Source organism: Abramis brama, assembly GCF_963993115.1.
Source record: "Abramis brama genome assembly, chromosome: 10".
NCBI classification, from domain to species: Eukaryota; Metazoa; Chordata; class Actinopteri; order Cypriniformes; family Leuciscidae; genus Abramis; species Abramis brama.
The window spans coordinates 36,604,277-36,627,631 of record NC_139972.1 but is presented as its reverse complement, the minus strand read 5'-3'; the positions used below and the strand labels follow the sequence as shown (position 1 = coordinate 36,627,631).

At 36.0% G+C, this 23,355-nt stretch overlaps 2 protein-coding genes across 2 annotated transcripts; both read left to right on the top strand.

Annotated features, from left to right (window-relative positions):
* Window positions 1–1,459: 1,459 nt before the first annotated feature.
* mrps22 (mitochondrial ribosomal protein S22) lies at window positions 1,460–9,503 on the top strand. Its single transcript, XM_084125898.1, has 8 exons — window positions 1,460–1,614; window positions 2,675–2,832; window positions 2,986–3,150; window positions 4,007–4,150; window positions 4,223–4,306; window positions 4,902–5,047; window positions 6,449–6,557; window positions 9,279–9,503. Exons 1-8 carry the CDS (start codon window positions 1,485–1,487, stop codon window positions 9,366–9,368), a joined length of 1,026 nt encoding a protein of 341 aa, XP_083982024.1. The 5' UTR covers window positions 1,460–1,484; the 3' UTR covers window positions 9,369–9,503.
* A 1,958-nt stretch (window positions 9,504–11,461) lies between these two features.
* On the top strand, window positions 11,462–22,902 carry ech1 (enoyl CoA hydratase 1, peroxisomal). Its single transcript, XM_084125563.1, has 10 exons — window positions 11,462–11,790; window positions 14,531–14,699; window positions 15,184–15,272; window positions 16,776–16,900; window positions 18,432–18,480; window positions 19,089–19,153; window positions 19,279–19,349; window positions 19,443–19,514; window positions 21,707–21,857; window positions 22,511–22,902. The coding sequence occupies exons 1-10, from the start codon at window positions 11,760–11,762 to the stop codon at window positions 22,613–22,615; spliced, it is 927 nt and encodes a 308-aa protein (XP_083981689.1). The 5' UTR covers window positions 11,462–11,759; the 3' UTR covers window positions 22,616–22,902.
* The last annotated feature ends 453 nt before the right edge of the window (window positions 22,903–23,355 follow it).

Genomic DNA, 23,355 nt, shown 5'->3' with positions numbered 1-23,355 from the left:
GAACACCCATCCAAAAGTGACAAAACAAACAAACAAACAAACAAACAAACAAACAAACAAACAAACAAACAAACAAACACAATCTAGGGGTGGGGCTTTACATTACATCAACATTATGTAGTTGGTATGTGGAGATATTTTTTAATTACCTTATATTTGCTTACAAAACAGTATGAAAAATGTCAACATAGGGCATAGCAATCGAGTAAAATATGAGCAAGCAAGCATCAGCAAGAGTACAACATGAGAAGAGGTTGATTAATAACATAATTGTTTTTACAGTGAACAGAGCTGATTTTATGATCTGGGTATAACACCATGACTGATAATAGGCTATCTTGTTTTTAACTATATCTTTTTAATCATTAGATTAGCTATATAACATTCAAAAAACAGGAAATGTCATTGGACATTGGAATGTGAAATATTTTTCTATTTTGTTTTACTATTTTCTTTACTTATTTTTTTACTTGTTTATGTTTGTGTAGGTAGGCTATGTATTTTTAAAGTATTAAGATGTGTTTAGTCATTGTTGCGCATAATGCATCAGTGCACGGATGAGTGTAAACCTCTGGCGCCATCTACTGACTGAAATCTGCTCATCCAGTCACGCACACTTAAGCAGATTTGACCTAGTCTGTACCAACACATATTTTGTCGTCTAATAAATCATAGAAACATGCCCAGCAAGAGTTTGTGCCATTCTTTTAAAAAAACAAGAGTTTTAAAGCTATTTGTTTCATGGTAGGCCTTATGAAAAAAAAAAAAAAAAAAAAAAAAGGTATTTATTCTAAATTATTACACGGAGTCTGGTTTCTGTACTTTAACGTGGACTAATATGTGCAGGGCTTGTCTTTAACCCTATCTTTTTCCCGTATATTTGTTGTATTTGTAGGCCTATTTGGCCATGCAACTGCACTTTAGATAAACAAACATATTTGCTTTTTTTTATTATTATTCTAATGAACCTACATCTCTTCCTTTGCTTTGCATCATTGATGCGTCATATGATGGGGAATTGGTCTATTATTATTATTATTATTATTATTATTATTATTATTATTATTATTATTATTATAAACGGTAGACCTACACTACACACTATCTTCTTTTGGCCCTCTCAGTTGCTGGCTGTGTCAATACATGCTTCATTTTGTCATGTAATTTTTATTGTTACTCAGAAAGAATACTTCTGTAGAGTCATTCAATTTCTAATAATAGCCTATATTACTTATCAAATTATTTGTTTCTAAAAGGACACTGGTAGTAAGAAACGGATGAATCATGATTTTTTTTTAAATATATGTATGTATGTATGTATGTAATTACTTATTTAGTATGAAGACGTCATTGCGCAGATTTTATGCTCAAATACTTTATGGTTAGAGAGGAGAAGTCCCTGGACTACATTTCCCAGCATTCCCAGCGGCTCTCTGAAAGGTGAAAGTTCAACACACAACCGCAGTGATGATGTCACTTACAGCATGGCCGCGCTCAGTGTTGCAAGGCGTTTACTAAAGTCTTACTCTTGCGTTAAATGTGTAGATAAAAATGTGCACTCGCGGTTACAGACCACAACGCGAATGTTTTGTGTCTCAGCAGCTTCACGCAGCAGTGAGTACAGTCACTGGAGATGTGACGTTTACGAGTACATGCTTTACAGCAGTGGAGAATTGACCTTGTATATTAACGTTTTGTAGTTTTAATGTCTCGTGTGGTTAACTAAATGTAAATCAGCTTTAGAGTCATTAGAGCTCAAGCCTGACGAAAAAGTATAGTACGATGACCTTGTCATTTTGATGTTGTTATAACTTATTAGATTTTTTTTTAATTCATGCCATGTAAATACTCAGATAGCACACGTACAGTACGTCTGCAAGAAGTTTGTTAAAGATCACTTCATCTGGAAAGCATCTGCTGTTTACAAACATCTGATAGACGTATTTAAGATGTCGGTTTTACATTCTAAATCATAACATTCTAAACGTCTATTTGACATCTGACAGGAAACGTCCTATAGACTTATTGCAGATGAGCAAACACTAAAAAATACATCTTCCAGTTGTAAATACGCACATCAAATAAACGTCTTTGTGATGTACGTGTGCTATCAGTGTATGTAAAACCGACATCTTAAAGACGTCTATCAGATGTTAGTAAACAGCAGATGCTTTCCAGATGAAGTGATCTTTAACAGACATCTTGCAGACGTACGTGTGCTATATATGCTGCCCAGACAGCACACATACATCACGGAGACGTCTATTTGATGTGCGTTTTTACATCTGGAAGACGTATTTTTTAGAGTGTTTGCTCATCTGCAATACGTCTATAGGACGTTTCCTGTCAGATGTCAAATAGACATTTAGAAGATGTCTTTAAGATGTAATGATTTAGAATGTACGTTAAACTGACATCTTAAAGATGTCTATCAGATGTTAGTAAACAGCAGATGCTTTCCAGATGAAGTGATCTTTAAAATGTGCTTTCTGGGTGTTTGAATATGGTTAAGTATGTCAATAATATTATAGTCAACATTTGAAGACAAGTTTTTTGATCCACTTCAAATGTTGACTACTATAGTATATTTCAAAGTACCATGTGATGTTCCATGGTACTTTTGCATGTAAGCATAATCACTGAAGTTGATCGATGTTTCTTTTTCACCGTCCAGGCTCCGTGGATGTGCCTAAGGCTCAGTTCACAGATACAGAGGTTCAAGACATCCTGACCAAAATCACGGGTCTGGATCTGAAGAAAGTGTTTCGACCCTTAAGACAGAAGCTAACGCCTCCTGAATACAAGCTCATGACAGACGCAGAGTTAGAGGAGGTGAGATTTGATGATGGGATATGGAATTCATGAGGGTTTGAGATGCATGACGTAATGGAAAGGGATTCAGTATAGCGTTTCGGAATAACATGAGATATGATTCGTGATATGATTGTACAGTTATGCTGCAGTCTTGATTGTGTTCATGTGTAGGCTGTGGTTAAAGCAGAGGAACAGGCGAAACATTTGCTGAAGATGCCGCCGGTCCTGCCTGAGAGGAAGCCCATAGATGAGGTGCTTTCTGAAGATCGGATGCTAGAAGGCATGGACACTGCTAAATATGTATTCACAGACATCAACTTTAACGTCCCGCATCGAGTAAGAAAAAAGGCATTCTGTTTTATGACCAAGTTTAGCATATCTGTGTTGTAGGGCTGTGAAACCAATATAAAAACGTGTGTTTACATAATGTATGTGTGTGTGTACTGTGTATAATTATTTTGTATACAGGTGAAACTCGAAAAAATCGTGCAAAAGTTCATTTATTTCAATAATTCAACTTAAAAGGTGAAACTAATATATTATATTGACTCATTACATGCAAAGTGAGATATTTCAAGCCTTTATTTGTTATAATTTTGATGATTATGGCTTACAGCTTATGAAAATTTTCAAAATTTCTGAGATTTTGAATTTGGGGTTTTCATAAGCTGTAAGCCATAATCATCAAAATTATAACAAATAAAGGCTTGAAATATCTCACTTTGCATGTAATGAGTCTATATAATACATTAATTTCACCTTTTAAGTTGAATTACTGAAATAAATGAACTTTAGCACAATATTTAAATTTTTCGAGTTTCACCTGTATATAAATGCATGTATATATTTAAGAAAAAAATTGTTATTTATATATACAATATTTATTTTTATGTATAATATAAGTTATATATGAATATATATACAGTATATACATGCAAATATTTCTTAAATGGATACATGCATGTGTGTGTATTTATATATCCAAAATAATTATACACAGTACACACACATATATCATTTTACATTGGTTTTAAATGCAATTATTCAACGTATTCCTCTTGTTCAAGGATAATAACCCAGTAATGCAATACTTTATTTACTGTAATTTTTTTAATGTGATTTCAGAGAGATCTGGTACAGTGTTATTTATCTTTCATGTTGTTGGCCTGTTTCTCTCACCAATATCCCAAAGGAAAGATTCATAGTTGTGAGAGAGCCCAGTGGAACCCTGAGAAAAGCATCATGGAACGAAAGAGACAGGATAATACAAGTCTATTTCCCCAAAGATGGGCGCAAAGTCATGCCACCAGCCATCTTTAAAGAAGAAAACCTCAGGGTATGAGAAGTGCAAAAGCTGAAGCGGTCTTGCCGATTTGCGCATGTATTGAGTGTTTCTCTCTGTGTGCAGGTGGCCTTTGAACAGGATAAACACGAGGATGTGCTAAACCAGTGCGTTGCCCAATTTGAGCCGGACTCTGCAGAATTTAAAAATGTGAGTTTTTGTTTTGTTTTTTGTTGCTGACAGGCACATTTCTAAAGAAAGCAAGGGTGGGCGATGCTGTACCAGTGCATGAAAACATCTTATTCTGTTTCTCGAAGAGTGCTCGATAACATCGGTGTCGTGAATGTGTGGTTTGCCCTGTTTCTCTTCGTTCTTTGTGTTGTCCAGCACTTTGGACAGCTGTGTTTGCTGATTTTAAATGCCCTATATAAATAAAGCAAACTTGAAACTTTGTTTTAAGGTGACGTAGTTACACATTACCTACTACATGTACCTACTATAACAATAACAGTAAATTATTCATAATTTACAAGTAACTAATCCTAAACCAAACCCTAACCGTAACTCAATAGCAAGTACATGTAGTTAATTAATATTACTCAGTACTTATTTGAGCAAATAGAGTGTAACGTCCCCTTAATATAAAGTGTAACCGAGCGCTCTGGTTACGTCACTTATTTTCTGTAAACTGCTGTGGCAATAGAGGGTTTGCATTGACGTCACTTTCCCGCCGGATCGCACACGCATAACCTCTATATCTGTGGAAGGACTGACTAATAATAGTAATTTGGTCTTGTGCGATTAGGTGCTCATGCTGACCTATGAGGACATTGAAAAGCATGGGAAATACGATGTGCTCAGATCCACACGGTTCTTTGGTGGTTTGGCCTGGCATCTGGTCAACGGTCGGCGAATTGATGGCCTTCTGGTGGACATGTTGCAGAGAGACCTGTGAGTATGTGTGTGTGTGTGGAGATCAAAAAAGAAATGCTGACAGTTACCACGGAAAATGATTTTGATTTATGTAAAAAGACGAAAACGTGTTTGGAGTGATGCACTCGCAATGAAAGTCTATGGGTGTACCTTCTATTATTGACATGAAGTATTCCATAGCAATGTTTGTTGTCATCAAGATGTATACATACTTGAGGTGTTGCCACTTTTCTAGGTGGCTAAACTGAGTCCTGCATTGCAGATGTAATTCCAACAGGGAAAAGTTTACTCCATGTAAAAATCGCCATATAAATAGTGTCATCACTTCCCTTTCTGGGATCCTTGCATGTGTCATAATGAGAGTTTCTGGGTTAAACAGGTTTACACTGTCATGACATGATCTAGAGCTGATGTTCAATGATTGACCTGTATCTATTAAACCTTCGACAGGTACAGTCACAGCGAACATTCAGATCTGCTTTAAGTTGCTGCCGCTGACCCAAAGAGAGTCTTTTCAGTCGCATAGTATCATTATTTCAGTGTTACAAAATTCATATTCTCACAGAAGTACTGGGATAAAAGTTTATAGTTGGGATATAAACACTGATATCTGCGGTATTGATCTAAATGGAGCAAATCAGCTTTTGAAAGAAACTTGACTCTTCAGCGATTGTATCCATTATATCGTTACACCAGTAGGTGGCGACAAGTGATGTAAAAAAACGTATTTGTCATTGAATCGTTCATTCAAAAAACACTGATTTATCCAGTAATGAAACGAGTGAAGTTATGTGAGCCAGTGAGTCATTCATTCAAACCCTAACCCTTTTTAAATAATTTATTCAGATTAATTAAACATTTTAAAAAGATTGCAGCAATTAACAATGACGTTATTTTCTTCAGTTGTCTGTTCAGAATCGTGGGAGAATTCGTGCAGCTCTAACATGAACTGACAGATTAGATAAAACTTAACACAGACAAGGCTGAATGTATCACACAAGTCTGATAATAATGTGTATTTTTTATAGTTTTTATGATACAATTGTGAAACTAGTAGTAATAGAGAAATTCGCCTGTATTGTAATCGCAAATATATGGCTATAGCCCTATTCAGACAGGACTAGTTTTCATGAAGGACGTTAGAGAAATTCATGTTTCATGGGTGTACTGTGTGATTTTAATCCCGTCCGAATGTGAATGTCTGTGATGGCTGATATTTGTCCTGCAATATCACACAGATTTCTGCAGCCGAGCCCTAAAATGAAGTAAAAATAGGCTCAGTCTGGGTCTGACGGAAGTTCTTGCTCGGTTGGCGTCGCTTACAGCACCTTTAATTTCAGTAAAAGCATGTGTTGTGTTGTGTTGTGTTGTTGGCGGTTGTCTCTGTGTGATGCATGTGATGTGTTGTCATGGTTGCAGAATGCCGGATGCGGTGAGGTTGGTGCGTCTGCTTCATGTGGTTCATCCTCAGAGTGAGTCTGCGCAGGACGCCCGAAGACAACAGGCCACGCACCTCGACCTTCTGAAGGTGAACAACTCCTCAATTCCACAATACAGTTCAAACATTACTGCATATAATGTTGTGAAATCAAGGTTTCCTATAGAGTGCATTGGCGCCGTTAGTTCCAGAAGTGTTTTTCCCATAGGAATTTAAAAAAGCCTATAAAGTGTTATAAGCCATGAACCAAGCCAACCAGCAATGTGTTGAGTCACAACAGACCAACTAAACAACTAAACTAGACCAATTCAAGACCAAGACCAGCGCGTGTTGAGATCAAGACGAGAGCGAGACCGAGTCAAGACCAGACTAACACTCCTCAAATTCATCTGAAACATCCACATTCTAATTGTATTTATTGATAATAATATTATTGTTAAATATATAAGACACAAAAGATCTAAATTAGCTTAATAAATGCAGTGTTGAGATTAATGTTTTATAAATAATATTTTTTTTTACATAAAATAACATTTTTTAATATAAAATGATTTAAAAAAAGAAAAAAATGAACTAAAACCACCAGTAGGTTGCAGCGGATCATTTAATGAATGAGTCACAGAATCATTTATTCAACGGATTCGTTCAAAGCTGCTGATTCATTCAGTAACGAAACACCGCAGTGTGTTGCTCAGAAACGCAGAACAATAGGATTCGTTTGAAACTATTTTTGTTGCCGAAATAGAGAAAAAAACTTCAAAATTGTCTAAAATGTAAGTCGCTGAATATTAGTATTATCAACACTTAATATTAACTAAAATCAACATCACGTTTGCAGTCGTGCTCTTATTCATTAAAACTGCTCTCTTTTCCTCTTGTGATATTGCTTAATTATATATGTTATAATATAAAAAAACAAGATCCAATACAAGTAGCTACTTTTTTTTTGCAATCAAATCTTGAATGTTTTGGACATTTGTATTAATTTTTGTTACATTTTTGACACCGTTCCCCATTTATTTCTGACCCGGCACAACAGTAACAAAAGAAATCAAATTAGAAATAAGTTATTGATTGCATTTGAGTTTTACATCAAGTCACAGTAATAATGTGAACAAATAAATCAGACAATGCACTGGCAATTTACTGATATCCAGACGTTGGGGTCTTGACTGGTCTTGAAATAAAATCCTGAGTCTGAAACAAGACAAGACAGAGTATAAATGCCTTCAAGACCTTCGAGACTTACAAAAACTGTTTTCAACATTAATAATAATGAGGAATGTTTCTTGAGTATCAAATCAGCATATTATAATAATTTCTGAAGGATCATGTGACTCTGAAGACTGGAGTAATGATGATGAAAACACAGCTTTGATCACAGGAATATATTACACTTTAAAATGTATTAAAATAGAAAACAGTTCTTCTAAATTGTAATAATGTTTCACAATATTACTGTATTACTGTCCTGAAATAAATGCAGCCTTTTTGAGCATAAGAGACTTCTTTCAAAAACATAAAAAAAAAAAATATATATATATATATATATATATAAGAACCCATAAGACAAGAAGACAAGACAAGAATCCATAACCTCAGAGTATAACACTACAGTGTTAAATAGGGCGTAAATGTATCCAGAAATACACTATAAACATTTACTCATGTGCTAAATCATCTCTCTCACATGAGAACATGGCTGATATGAGCTCTGGAAACAGGGAAGACGGGGTCAGGCCCAGGGTACATCACTTCACATCAGCCTGTGGTTAGACCTTTAACCCACGCCTGGACGTCATCCAGAGAGAACGCAGTGAACCAAGGCGAAAAATGCCACCAGTAATTTGGTAGAGATGGTCGAGTGACAGGTTTTAATGTGTGTGTATATTAGATTCTGTGAAAGGAAATAGGAAAGCATGGCAGCCTTGATGAGGGGCCCGTGTTTAGTCACGGTTCAGGATTACTCAACCCTGTTTATGTCACATTGACCCTGTGACCCCTGTGACAGGAAGTCAGTATTTCAGTGTTTGTTTTGCTAATTAAAATAAGCTAAATTATTCTCGTAAAAACAATAAATAGCACTTTTAGAAACATCATTAACTCTTTCCCTGCCAGAGTTAAAAAAAAAAGTTACCAGCTCCTGCATTTTGATCATTTTCACAAATGTTATGGCCCTCAGAATATTTAGTTGCATGAATATCTGAACATGCAATATATCAAAAGAACAGATCCTCTACTTTTATTCTAGCTTCATGCTTCTTTTTTAATCAACACTTTAATGTGGGTAAGTTTGGTAACCCTTTATTTTATAGTGTCCTTGTTACATATGTTACATGTACTTACCATAGTAATAACAGTAAACTATGCATAATTACATGTAGCTAACCCTAAACCAAACCCTAATCCACCCTAACCCTACAGTAAGTACATGTAGATGCTTAATATTACTCAGTACTTACATATATAATTACACTGTAACAATGACACCTTAAAATAAAGTGTAACCGTAAGTTTCATAAAAAAAATAAAATAAAAAAAAAGCTACATTTTGAACAAAAAGCTGAGAAAATCACATTTTTGTCAAAGATTTGTCTGGATGTGGTTCAGAACGATGATCAAGACAGATGAGTAGATCGAGTCCATGAACACTTAAGTCCTATAGCTCGTCCTGGGTCGACACTTCATTCAATAATGGCCGCCATCTTAACATTTAAAAAGAACAACGTTAAGAGAAACAGTTTGTCTGCGTGTAAAAACTGTCTGCGGGTCCTAATGCATCTTCTGTCTTTCTTTCCCTCTCACTCTTAGATCTATGCCCAGCACGAGTCGAACAGAGCTGGATTCATCGAGCTGGCCCTGCAAAACTACCAACAGACTACAGCACTGAGCTCTGTGTAAATACAGCAAAGTGCTCGAATTCTGGAAAACTAACATTTATCATGAACGGAAGTATCTGTCGTATTGTTTCAAATGTTCATGTCAAGCTTTGAAACGCACTCATTCTGTACATAATAAAGAAATCTTTGTGTACAAGGTCTCAGTTTCTTTATGTCAATATCACCGCAGTTTCTTTCAGTGACACGCATCATCAAGTGTAGTTAGGGCAGACCGAAGACAATCACATTTACTGTTGGCAGGAATCGCAGGAATGTTTTTGTCCCCTTCCTAAAATCTAAAGGACGGTAGCTATTAATCTCATTCATAAATACCCATTTATACAGTGTGAGACAAAGTTCGATTATAATGTTTGCATAATAAAAAAATGTAACATAGTATGAGGGAAATATTGACTCTGGTAATCCTGTGCTTTCTGAACATCAACATTATTGAGTTTAGTCCATCTGAACAATTTTAACTTTAAGTGAATCTATTTGTCAATTAATTGAATTTCATTGAATTTATTTTAGACATTTGGACTAAGATGCCCCCCCTTCCCCCACAGAACTCCAGCAGTGTAATATGTGATCCTATGATATGAGAGAGAGAGAGAGAGGACTCCTTTAAATGAACACTATAGCGGCACCAGTTTATCTCAGAAGATGTTTTAGTTCAAACATGGACTTGTATAATTCAAAAAGTATAAGGCATTGTAGTACAGTTCAGAGTTTATGAAACAGAATAACAACATCAACTAGCATAAAATGAACATGTTAAAATAATAATAATAATAATATAAAAAAGTACTGGGATAAAAAGTGCTATATATAATATGAACATGAAAAGCTTTACATTTTTTATTGTTTTTATAAGCTTTTTGTTTTGTGATCTCATGTTTGAAAGGATTTGAAAGTGTACTGTGAGATCAGTATTACAAGGTAACATGAAAGTTTCTTTGAGAGTTATTTTTATCTTATGAATATAACATTTTGACAAAATAATTAAAAGATTAATCATGTAATTTTGTTTTTCAGAAAGATGGGTTTTAAAAACCATGTCAGATGCCATAAGGTTCTAAATTAAAAGTTTTGTTTAAATTCTTTGCCATGTCTATTCCAAAAAAAAAAAAAAAAAATAGAAAAAGGCAATAAAAAATAAATGTTCAATATCTTCGATGTGTTACAAAATGTACATTTATCACAAACAGTATGAATACATTGGTAACACTTTACAATAAGGTCTCATTCGTTAACATTAGTTAATGTACTGTATTAACTAACATGAACTATAAGCAATACATTTGTTACAGTATTTATTAATCGTTAATCTTTAATGTTAGTTACTAAAAATACTGTCGTTCATTGTTTGTTCAAGTTAGTTCACAGTGTGTTAACTATCACATCAATCCATTAGAGAAGACATATATATATTTGTGTGTGTGTGGGTGTGTGTGTGTGTGGGTGTGTGGGTGTGTGTGATGTGATAGTTAACACACTGTGAACTAACTTGAAAAAATCAATTAAATCAATTATTAAATCAAATACACAAAAAGAGTTGCAGAAGAAGTGGGACAGCTGATACAGCCAGGACAATTTTTATTATAAAACTAACTAATCAGTCAAAGAAATATATAATTTTGGAAAATGTATGAAAGATGAGGTGGTTTTAACAAGATTACAATTTGGACACACGGGACTAAATGCATCACTATTCAAAGTAGGTATTACAGGTAAATGTGCCTTTTGTGGGGCAATACAAACAGTTGAACATGTAATATTAAAATGTAGGTAATATAATAGAGAGAAAAGAACTTAAAAGGTAATACTAAGGGAAAAATAAATCAACTGGATAAACTGGAGTATTACAGTAATCAAAGGGTAATGAAATATAAAGACAAACGAATTTGATTGGGAATCACATTACTTAAAACACAAAGGTATAGATGGGAACACACAAGCTGGGGTTTTGGCATAGGAACTGAACACACAGCAGACAGAAATACAGAAATACAGAAACATGTACTGTAAACATAAAATAATATAATAATAGAGATCGATGTGACCATCACCCATGTACGAACAGGAACAGTAGATGGCGGTGTGTGCCTGTGATGCAGAGTTTCAAAGAAGAAAAAGAAGAAGAAGTCTTCAAGAAGAAGAAAGGATCATCTGGAGGGGACTCTCGATTTCTCACAACATAAACTCATAAACCGGTGTACGTCAGAGGAAAACATGATGACGTCCTAAAAAAATAAACTACTCTTCTTAAAGACAGAGGCGGATATTATCCGTGTTTTCATTGTGTTAATCCTCCAGTTAAACAGATAAAGCCCACATAACTGCAGTGCTAGTCTTCATACACAGCTCTGCTCTGAGATTGGGAATATATAACGATACTGGTCAAAGGGCATCGATGGCTTTCGTGTTCAGTTCTGCGTTCAGAAGTAAGTCTCACAGTTTGATCATCTAACTAACTGCATTTGTTCTGAGTACTCACATTAACCACATTTACCGTTTGTAGAAGTATTAAGGATTGAACACTAGATCAACACTCATATCAATTTTGTTCGTTTTTTAAACCAATTTGTTATGAATTGTAACTGTGAGTGAATGTAGGTGAATGTGTCATTACAGACTGTTAACTGGGGGAAAGGTCACACACTCAATGTTATTCTGTCTTTGAGTGAATAATTAAATATATTTAATGGGTAAAAATCAAGTTTAAAAAGGTATAGCATGCAGCTGTAATTGCAAGCTGGAACGTGTATATAAAATGAATAATTGAAAAATGTATAAATGGAGACATTCTATGAAAATGTCTATGTTTGATGTGCTATTATTGATTACGATTAGTATTTGGACACTTAAAGCACGCATTTATGTTTTACATAACATATCAAACCAATTGGAATATATTTTAAAGAAAGGTAAGCCATTTTTTAAGCAAAACAAAATACTATATATGATATATTTGGGATAATTTGTTAATATTTAACTTGAAATAAAATGTATTAAAACTTTGTCAACATATTTCATGTGGGCAATATACTATCTTATTCATTTTCTTTCTTAATGCATTAAAATGTATTAGGATAGAGTATGCGGAAATTAGCATTAACCTAGATTAATACATGCTGTAAAAATATTGTTTGTTGTAAGATCATATTACCTAACGTTAACGAATTAAACATTGTTTATGTTACCTTAATAATAATACAGTATTTCGTCAGATCAGGGATGTATTATGGGCCAATTTCTCATCCCCTTTTTGCCTAAAATGCCTTTATTTAAATGCCAATATAATGTGATTGTAATTTAAAGTGCTAGAATTTAAAACACCTGTGTGAACTTTATGGGAACAAACTCCATAAAGTTTACAAGTAAGCTGGAACCAGTGATTGCAAAAATGGCTAAATCAATTCTGAGAAACAGTTTAGTATCATTTGTTTGCAGATTTTACTTGGTTTGTTATTTTGATATCTATTGGAATGAATGATGATTAGGTATTTCACCATGTACAGCACTGGGGGAAAAACAATTAAGAGACCACTGCAAAATTATTTTATAAATTATAACAGCATTTATCTGAAATCTAAAGCTTTTGTAACATTAAACACTACCGTTCAAAAGTTTGGGGTCAGTAAGAATTTTAATTTTATTTTTGGGGGAAAGAAATAAAATAAATCAGTACTTTTATTCATCAAGGATGAGTTAAACTGACCAAAAGTTACAGTAAAGACATTTATAATGTTAGAAAATATTCTATTTTAAATAAATGCTGTTCTTTTGAACTTTCTATTCATAAAAGAATTTTGAAAAAAAATTGTACACAACTGTTTTTAACATTGATAATAATAATGAATTTTTCTTGAGCATCAAATCATCATATCAGAATGATTTCTGAAGGATCATGTGACACTGAAGACTGGAGTAATGATGCTGAAAATTCAGCTTTCGTCACAGGAATAAATTACAGTTTAAAATATATTAAAAATAGAAAACAGTCATTTTACAATATTACTGGTTTTTTTTATTATTGTTTTTTATCAAATAAATGCAGCCTTGGTGAGCAGAAGAGACTTCTTTTAAAAACATTAAAAATCTTACTGACCCCAAACTTTTGAACGGTAGTGTATATATGTATATGTATATACAGTAAACGTGCATATATTATATAAATAAACTTTTATGTTAGATATGATTAATCTATTTGACAGCACTAATGTATTTATATATACGTGTATGCATATGTATATATGTGTGTTTGAGTTAAATGAACAATTCTTTATGTGTTCTATAAACTACTGATAACATTTCTTCAAAATTTCTAATAAAAGTATTGTCATTTGGAACATACAGTATATGTGCAGAAAATGACAACTGGTTAAAATAACGAAAAAAGATGCCATGTTTTCAGACATCGTATAAATAATGCAAAGAAAACAAGTTAATGTTCATTTTTAAACAACACAATTCTAATGTTTGAACTTAGGAAGAGCTCAGAAATCAATATTTGGTGGAATAACCCTGATTCCCCATTTCATGCGTCTTGGCATGCTCTTTACCAGTTTGCTGTTGGGCGACTTTATGCCACTCCTGGTGAAAAAATGTAAGCAGCTCAGCTCTTCCTCTTGAGCACATTCCAGAGGTTTTCAATGGGTTCAGGTCTAGAGATTGGGCTGGACATGACAGGGTCTTGATCTAGTGGTCCTCCATGCTCACCTTGATTGGCCTGGCTGGATTGGATCATTGTCCTGCTGGAAAAAAACATTGCTGAGCAGAAGGAAGCAAGTTTTCTTCCAGGACAACCTTGAGTCACGCCTGTTTTCAGCTTTGCCCAACACCTGGTCATCTAATGGTTAGACAGAGACCTGGAGAGGCCCACAAGCCACACTGAGAAATTTAGTGGAGGATCGGTGATGATCTGGAGGTTCTTCAGTAAGGCTGGAATTGGGAAGATCCAAATAAATGCTGTAAATGACAATGTTTTTACTTGAAATGTTGTCGATAGTTTATATGATCCAACAAAAATGTTCATTTTACTCAAACACATACATATAAATAGTAAATCCAGAGAAACTGCTATATATATTGAATATGTATTCTTCACTAGTTATTCAGATTAATGTCAAACAGCGGTGTCCAAGTGTAAACCTGTGATTTTTTTCTGTGTTTTGTGATTAGAACCGGGTCTGTTGGCACCTTTCCTGAACGCTGTTAGAGGAATGTCTTCATCAGGAGGGCCCACCCCCCCCTTCACAACCCTGTCAGTCAGCCGGCCAGTGGACACCGTCACTCACGTCGAGATCTGCCGGCCGGAGAAACGCAATGCGATGAACAAGGCATTCTGGCTGTACGACCTCATGTCCATATTACACACTGATATCCATATCAATAATTCATTTAATTTCCTTTAAGATTTCCTGTAAGGCTTTGTAAACAAACATTTTACAAGTGTAGAGTGACATGAATAGTACTATTTTATTCAAGTCACCTTTATTTTTATAGTGCTTTATAAAGTACAGTAATACAGAGCAAAATGACAGAATCAATGATGCATCTTCATCAAACTCTGCTGTAACATTTTTCAGCTCAAGTCAGTTCAGTGTTGATCAATTTCAGTTCAATAACATTTAATAAAATATTTAAATGTTTACAAAGTATATCTCATCATTCATGCAAGAAAGAGCAACATAAAAGTGCCCATTTTATGCCATTTCTATGCTCTCTTAAAATATTCAGTGTGAGATTGGAATTTGAAGTGCACAATGATCTCAGTTATCTAAAATAATGACTGAACTGGTGTGTGTGTGTGTGTATTTGTGTTGTACCTGCAGTGAAATGGTTGACTGCTTCAATCAGATAGCTGAAGACTCGGAGTGTCGTGTCGTGGTTTTCTCAGGCGCTGGAAAGCTCTTCACTTCCGGTAAAGCTATCAAACACTACACTGACATTTTGTTTTAGTCAGTTTAACTTAGATGTACTTGTACTTCATGTGGTAACATCTACAGTAACTGGTTTTGTTGAAATGAAATGAATGATTTAAGATTAATGATTATAATTGAGTACAACCAACCTGAAAAAAACAACGTTTTACTGAAGCATAACTGACACCTGATTTCTCCAGCTAGATAACATTAATTAATAAGTTTGATATAATCTTTTGTTTTATATGATGAAAGTCCTTTTCCACCTTGATGTAAATACACTAAAACTAATTCATTACCCTTATTTACTTTAAGGGAATACATTTTTAATTGAAGACACAACTTAATTTAGTTTATTCAAATGAAATCAGTTTAGTTTTGTCAATGGTGTTGTTCATCATTATGTGCAATGTATATAATGAACTACTAAGTAAAGTCAGGTGTCAGTACTGACATTAGCATATAAGCACAAGCGCTACTCTTCAGCACAATGATAAGGACAAAATTCAATAACAGAAACTCCTCTAAATGTCCAACTGAACAATAAACGTTAACATAAACTAGCAACATCTTTCCCATTACTGTAAAACACATAAAATAACACTAATCCCTAAATTTACTCTCCTAATGCAGTCACTTGCAAAGCATGATAGGAACTACAGATCCACTGCCCAGGGCTGCGTTTAGGATCGTGAGCCCAAGTAGATTGTAGAGCCTTTGCCACCAATGGTCTCTAAGATCAACTTGGCTCATGATGCTTGTGAAATGCAGCCCTGGATCTGTAGTCCCATGCATGCTTTGTCGCTTTTTTTGTTTGTTTGCTTAGGCAATTGGGAAAATGAAAATTTCACTTTGATGTAACTTAATGTGTTTAATAACCCCAAATCACTATTTCTCATTTAAGCAAAATTCGCTGATCAGCAAGGAGCAGGTGCGCATGTGTTGAATATATCCATCCTGAACTTTAATGGAAATTGTATGTTGGGTCAATGTAACTCAATTAAGTTAAAACAGCATTCCCTTGGTTAATGCTGTTATCAAACTGATTGAAGTAGGTTACAACAACAACAAAATTAGAATTTGTAGGTAGAATCATGTAGAAATACCTCCTTAAAGCAACAACTGCACGTTCACTTTTTACAGTGTATCTTAACACACTGTTCTTGCAACACCTTACCAAATTTGACCAGTTGCTAGTCTTTTCATTTTTTTTCATTTCGTTTGTTTATTTTGTTTGTTTGTTGATTAGTCAGACTGTTTCTCATCAGATGAAAATAAATTGCACAAATGATATTTTATCTCAAAAACATTTCGACAACTAGCAACTGAAATGAAACTAACATTCTTTATTTTGGCAACATGAACGGATCTAATTCAGCAAGTAACAATAGATAGATTTCAAATTTTCTAAAAATGTTTAACACTTATAAATGCATATTTATGTATTATATGCCATATATGATTATTTCATCATTAACTGAATAGTAATGATCTGTGTGCAGGTATTGACCTCATGGGCATGGCCAGTGATATCCTACAGCCTGAAGGAGATGACACCGCTAGGATCTCATGGAACGTGCGCCGCACCATAGCTAAATACCAAGAGACCTTCACTGTTATTGAAAAGGTTACTATTTTAAAACATCATTCATTTACTGTGAAAACATCTCAATACATACCACCATATGGACAAAAGTATTGGGACACACCTCTTAATTCTTGAATTCAGGTGTTTCAATCAGACCCATTGCCACAGGTGTATAAAATCAATGCAGTGTGCGTTTACAAACATTTGTGACAAAATGGGTCATTCTGAAGAGCTCAGTGAATTCAAGAGTGGTACTGTGATAGGATGCCACCTTTACAATAAGTCCATTTGTAAACGTTTATCCCTGCTAGATATTCCATGGTGAACTGTAAATGGTATTATTGGAAAGTGAAAAGTTTAGGAACAGCAGCAACTCCATGAAGCAGAAAACTATGTAAAGTCATAGAACGAGTGCTAGGTCACGAGTGCTAAGGTGCATTTGTGTGTAAAAATCACCAACAATCTGTAATTCCACAGCTGAAGAGATCCAAACTTCCACTGGCATTAATATTAGCTCAAAAACTGTGTGGCGGGAGCTTCACGGAATGGGTTTCCAAGGCCGAGCATCTGCATCCAAACCTTACATCACCAAATACAATGCCAAGCGTCGGATGCAGTGGTGTAAAGCACGCCGCCACTGGACTCTGTAGCGGTTAAAACATGTTCTCTGGAGTTACGAATCACACTTCTCTGTTTGGCAGTCTGATGGACGAGTCTGGGTTTGATGGATGGTCTGGAGAATGTTTCCTGCCTGACTGCATTGTGCCAACTGTAAAGTTTGGTAGAGGATAATGGTGTGGGGTTGTTTTTCAGGGGTTGGGCTTGACCCCTTACTTCCAGTATAGGGAAATCTTAATACTTCAGCATACCAAGACATTTTGGACAATGCTATGCATCCAATTTTTAGGGAAGGCCCTTTTCTATTTCAGCATGACTGTGCCCCAGTGCACAAAGCAAGGTTCATAAAGACATGGTTGGATGAGTTGGGTGTGGAGGAACTTGACTGGCCCACACAGAGCCCTGACCTCAATACCATTGAACACCTTTGGGATGAACTGGAACAGAGATTGTGAGCCAGGCCTTCTCGTCCAACATCAGTGCCTGACCTCAAATTCGTTTCAAGAAGAATGATAAAAATTCCCATAAGCACACTTCTAAACCTTGTGGAAAGCCTTCCCAGAAGAGTTGAAGCTGTTATAGCTGCAAAGACAACCAACTTCATAGTAATGTCTATGTCTTTAGATTGAGATGTCATTACAGTCCCTGTTGGGGTAATGGTCCCAGTACTTTTGTCCATATATTGTATATGAGAATATATGTATTGTATACCATAAATGGGATATAGGTAATATGGGAAATATACTCAAAAGTTCATACAAAAATGAAGATTTGTTCTTTATGCATATTTGAGAACAATGGTGAAAAGGCATGACATGAAAATGATAAGAGGACTGCAGTATTTTTAGATGAACATTAATATTTGGCTATAACATTCAATGGCAACTAACTAACTACTTTATCTCAATGCACAAATCGTGTTTCATCATGTCTCTTGTGTTTCTTTGTACAGTGTCCAAAACCAGTGATTGTGGCCGTTCACGGTGCATGTATAGGAGGAGGTTAGTTTCCCCCTGTTAAGATATTTCCACAACATTTTATACTTTATTGTGAATATTGAACATATTCATTATAGAACAGATTTATAATTCAGAATTTCTTCTTTAGTATTATTTGATGTTGAAGCAATCAGTATTTGTACCCTATTGTATTTTTTGTTTATTATTATTACTGTAGTTATTATAGCTTGTTATAATTATGACAGACATTAAAATGTCTTAATGGAATTATTGATCCATTTGACTTGAAATTTTGCATACTTTGTCCAAGGCACCATCATTGTTTATGAGAACAGTTACATATGCAAAAAAAATATGGCTAGCAATGACCAATAAGCATTGGGTAGTTATTAGACAAGAATGTCCTACCAAGCCAAACTTTGGTGGGCCTTTTGGATAAATGACCTCAAAGACAGGAGGCGCTATGATGTAATGATACAGACACAAGTAATTCATATAATTCATTCATTCATGATCGGCCTCCTCAACTTGAACAACTTTGCACTAATGAAGTTAGTTTCTCCACTAGAAGTTTGCTGCTTCACCAGATAGAGAACGATTCTTCATAACCATATATAAATGTTATCATTTCATTGTGTCTTCTTTTACAGGAGTGGACTTGATCACAGCATGTGACATACGACTGTGTACGCAGGATGCCTGGTTTCAGGTCAAGGTGTGGGCAGTCTCATTAGATTGTCTTTGTGATTTTAACTGACCATTTAATGCCATTTTAGAATAAACATAGAATTGCAGAGATTTAAATTTGAATGCCTGATTTGATCACCCTTTCCTGTTCAGGAGGTTGACATTGGTTTGGCAGCTGATGTCGGGACTTTGCAACGTCTCCCCAGAGTGATTGGAAGTCGAAGGTACTAGCTTGATTTTAAAGCGTGTTATAGATCCAGTAGCAGTGCCCTGTTTTTATGCAATTGATAGTAAAGTTTGCTCCCACTGTCTTTCAGTCTAGTGAATGAGTTGGCTTTCACTGCAAGGAAGATGCACGCTGATGAAGCCAAGAGCTGTGGATTGGTCAGGTGAGATATTTAAGCAATAAGATATGAGATGATGTGCTATTTTGAATTTATAATACATACTGTACATTTACAGTATAGCGATTAAAATGATTAAAATAAAAACGTTCCTACTGTAGATTTAAGAACTCTGTAATGATTGACTAACCTCTTCACATGTGGAAAGAGTGAACACAATTACACTCATCGGCCATATTATTAGGTCCACCTGTTCAACTGCTCATTAACGTAAAACATCTAATCAGCCAGTCACATGACCTCCTATCACATGACCTCAACTCACTGCGTTTAGGCATTTAGACATGGTCAAGACGATCTGCTAAAGTTCAAAACTGAGCATCAGAATGGGGAAGAAAGGGGATTTAAGGGACTTTGAACGTGGCCTGGTTTTTGGTCTGGGTATTTCAGAAACTGCTGATCTGCTGGGATTTTCACGCACAACCATCTTTAGGGTTTATAGAGAATTATCCGAAATAGAGAAAATCCAGTGAGTGACAGTTCTGTGGGAGAAAATGCCTTGGAGAATGGAGAGGAGAATGACCAGACTGGTTAAGCTGATAGAAAGACAACAGTAACTCAAATAAGACACCCGTCTGCAGAAGAGCATCTCTGAACACTCAACACGTCAAACCTTAAAGCAGAAGAGCATCTCTGAACACACAACACGTCAAACCTTAAAGCAGAAGAGCATCTCTGAACACACAACACGTCAAACCTTAAAGCAGAAGAGCATCTCTGAACACTCAACACGTCAAACCTTAAAGCAGAAGAGCATCTCTGAACACACAACACGTCAAACCTTAAAGCAGAAGAGCATCTCTGAACACTCAACACGTCAAACCTTAAAGCAGAAGAGCATCTCTGAACACACAACACGTCAAACCTTAAAGCAGAAGAGCATCTCTGAACACACAACACATCAAACCTTGAAGCAGAAGAGCATCTCTGAACACTCAACATGATCAAACCTTGAAGCAGAAGAGCATCTCTGAACACTCAACACGTCAAACCTTAAAGCAGAAGAGCATCTCTGAACACACAACACATCAAACCTTGAAGCAGAAGAGCATCTCTGAACACACAACACATCAAACCTTGAAGCAGAAGAGCATCTCTGAACACACAACACATCAAACCTTGAAGCAGAAGAGCATCTCTGAACACACAACACATCAAACCTTGAAGCAGAAGAGCATCTCTGAACACACAACACATCAAACCTTGAAGCAGAAGAGCATCTCTGAACACTCAACACGTCAAACCTTGAAGCAGAAGAGCATCTCTGAACACTCAACATGATCAAACCTTAAAGCAGAAGAGCATCTCTGAACACTCAACATGATCAAACCTTAAAGCAGAAGAGCATCTCTGAACACTCAACATGATCAAACCTTAAAGCAGAAGAGCATCTATGAACACTCAACACGTCAAACCTTGAAGCAGCAGAAGAAACACACCGGTGAAACTCCTTTCAGCTGAGAACAACAAACTGAGGCTACAATTCACCAAAACTGGACAATAGAAGATTGGAAAAACGTTGCCTCGTCTGATGAGTCTGGATTTCTGCTGCAACATTCAGATGGTCGGGTCAGAATTTGGTGTAAACAACATGAAAGCATGGATCTTTCCTGCCTTGTATCGTCAGTTCAGGCTGTTGATGGTGTGGAGAATATTTTATTGGCACACTTTGGGTCCCTTAGTACCAATTGAGCATCGGTTAAACGCCACAGTCTACCTGAGTAATGTTGCTGACCGTGTTCATCCTTTATGACCACAGTGTATTCTGATGCTAGTGGGATAAAAGGCCATGTCACAAAGATCAGATCATCTCAAACTGGTTTCTTGAACATGACAGTGAGTCACTAAACTCAAACGGCCTCCACGGTCTCCAGATCTCAATCCAATAGAGCAGCTTTTGGGATGAGGAGGAACGGCAGATTCACATCATGGATGTGCAGACGACAAATCTGCAGCAACTGAGTGATGATATCATGTCAATATGGACCAAAATCTCAGAGGAATGTTTCCAGCGCCTTGTTGAATCTCTGCCACGAGGAATTAAGGCAGTTCTGAAGGCAAAATGGGCTCCAATCCTGTACTAGCAAAGGTGTACCTAATAAAGTGGCCGGTGAGTGTATATTTACATGGAAAAATCTAATATTTTTTGTGTGCGTTTGTTCTCTCGTTGCCCACAGTCATGTGTTCCCAGATAAAGAGGCTATGATGGCTGGAGCTCTGGAGATGGCAGGAGAGATCGCCAGCAAAAGTCCTGTAGCAGTGCAGGGAACCAAAGTCAACCTCGTTTACTCCAGAGACCACAGTGTTGCAGACTCCCTGGACTACATGGTGAGATCACAACTCACATCAGCCAAACATCCAGACAGACAAGTGTATATAACATGACATGGTGACATAATAATATAATATGTAATATAACATGGGAATTAAAATAACATCAGCATGGAAGCAGTGAGAGGCAGGTTATATCATAAATTAAACTGGGAGAGCAGTCTTTTTGAGTGGATCTTCTCCTAACTGGAAGTGCCTCCCATAATCTAAAATGCAGTTGGCTCATTAGGAAAAAAAGTGGATTATTGTTGTACGTTTTCTCCTGTTTATGTTAGTAGAAAGGGAAGTTTCTGTATTTTCATTGTAATCTTTTCTAGGTTAGTTTCTAATCAATAGTTTTTGTATTTTTGTTCTGGCTTAAACCCTTCCCGAAGTTTACGTAGATAATAAATTCCTCTTTTTTTCTGCACTTTAAAAGTGTTCTGTGGTTGTATTTGAGAGTGAGAGCGGGGACTCCAGGGATCTTTTTAATATGATCCCTGTTAATTGTTACGGATAATTTCATTTCCTTTGAGTGGGGATTGAACTAATTTGTGACATTATTTATACTTGATTGATGTAAAAGCATGTGAATGCACACCAGTAACAACATGTGACATCCCGTGATTAAACCGAGAAACTGTGTCTCCTGTTGTTGTTTGTTTGTGTAGAGCACCTGGAATATGAGCATGCTCCAAACCCAAGATTTAATGAAGTCAGCGCAGGCCGCGATGGAGAAGAAAAGCCTCAAAGAAATCATTTTCTCCAAGCTCTGAGAGTCTACACACCCGAGCTAGATGTGATCTAAAGCATATCTCACGATTACGAATGTCAAGTCCGTCTCCACCTTCAGTGAACTCTGTGGGTTTGGTGTTGAGCCTTTCTAGGACTGGTTCATTAAAATGAAAGTTTGATTTAATGTTTTCTAACGGGTGCCTTGAAGTCTGGCTCACAGATGTCAGATAACTAACCAAAAAAATGCTAAACATGTTCAGTGCTGAATGCACACTAAAATCTAAACGTGTACAGATAATTAAAATGAAATAAAAAAATGCTAAAATGAGTGTGTAGGTCATGTCAGTATGGACTTTTTGTGAAGAGAAACTAGTTTGGTTTTGTAATATGAACATCATCGCAGCGTGGATATCATGTGCTGATCTCCGCGTCCAGGTTTCAGGTGTTCATTATCATTATATCACACCGCACACACTGGGAGCCGTATCGCATTACTGACTCCTCAGCTGGGTATAAGAGTGTAATACACTGGAAACCATCACCACTAAACCAGAGGGCTCTGTGATCCTGACATCTGTGTGATAATCCGGGACAGTGATGTCTGTGCTGAGATGGGTTACTGTGATTCTGCTCTTCCACCTGGTTTACTCCGGTAAGACTCATTCTGCTCTTCAACTTCTCCAGTGTTTAACACAACTGAAAATAACAAAGCCGTGAAAGTAATGTATCTGTTCATATAGCCAGGTTACTAGTTTGAGTTATTTCAGTGGGTGAATGCCAG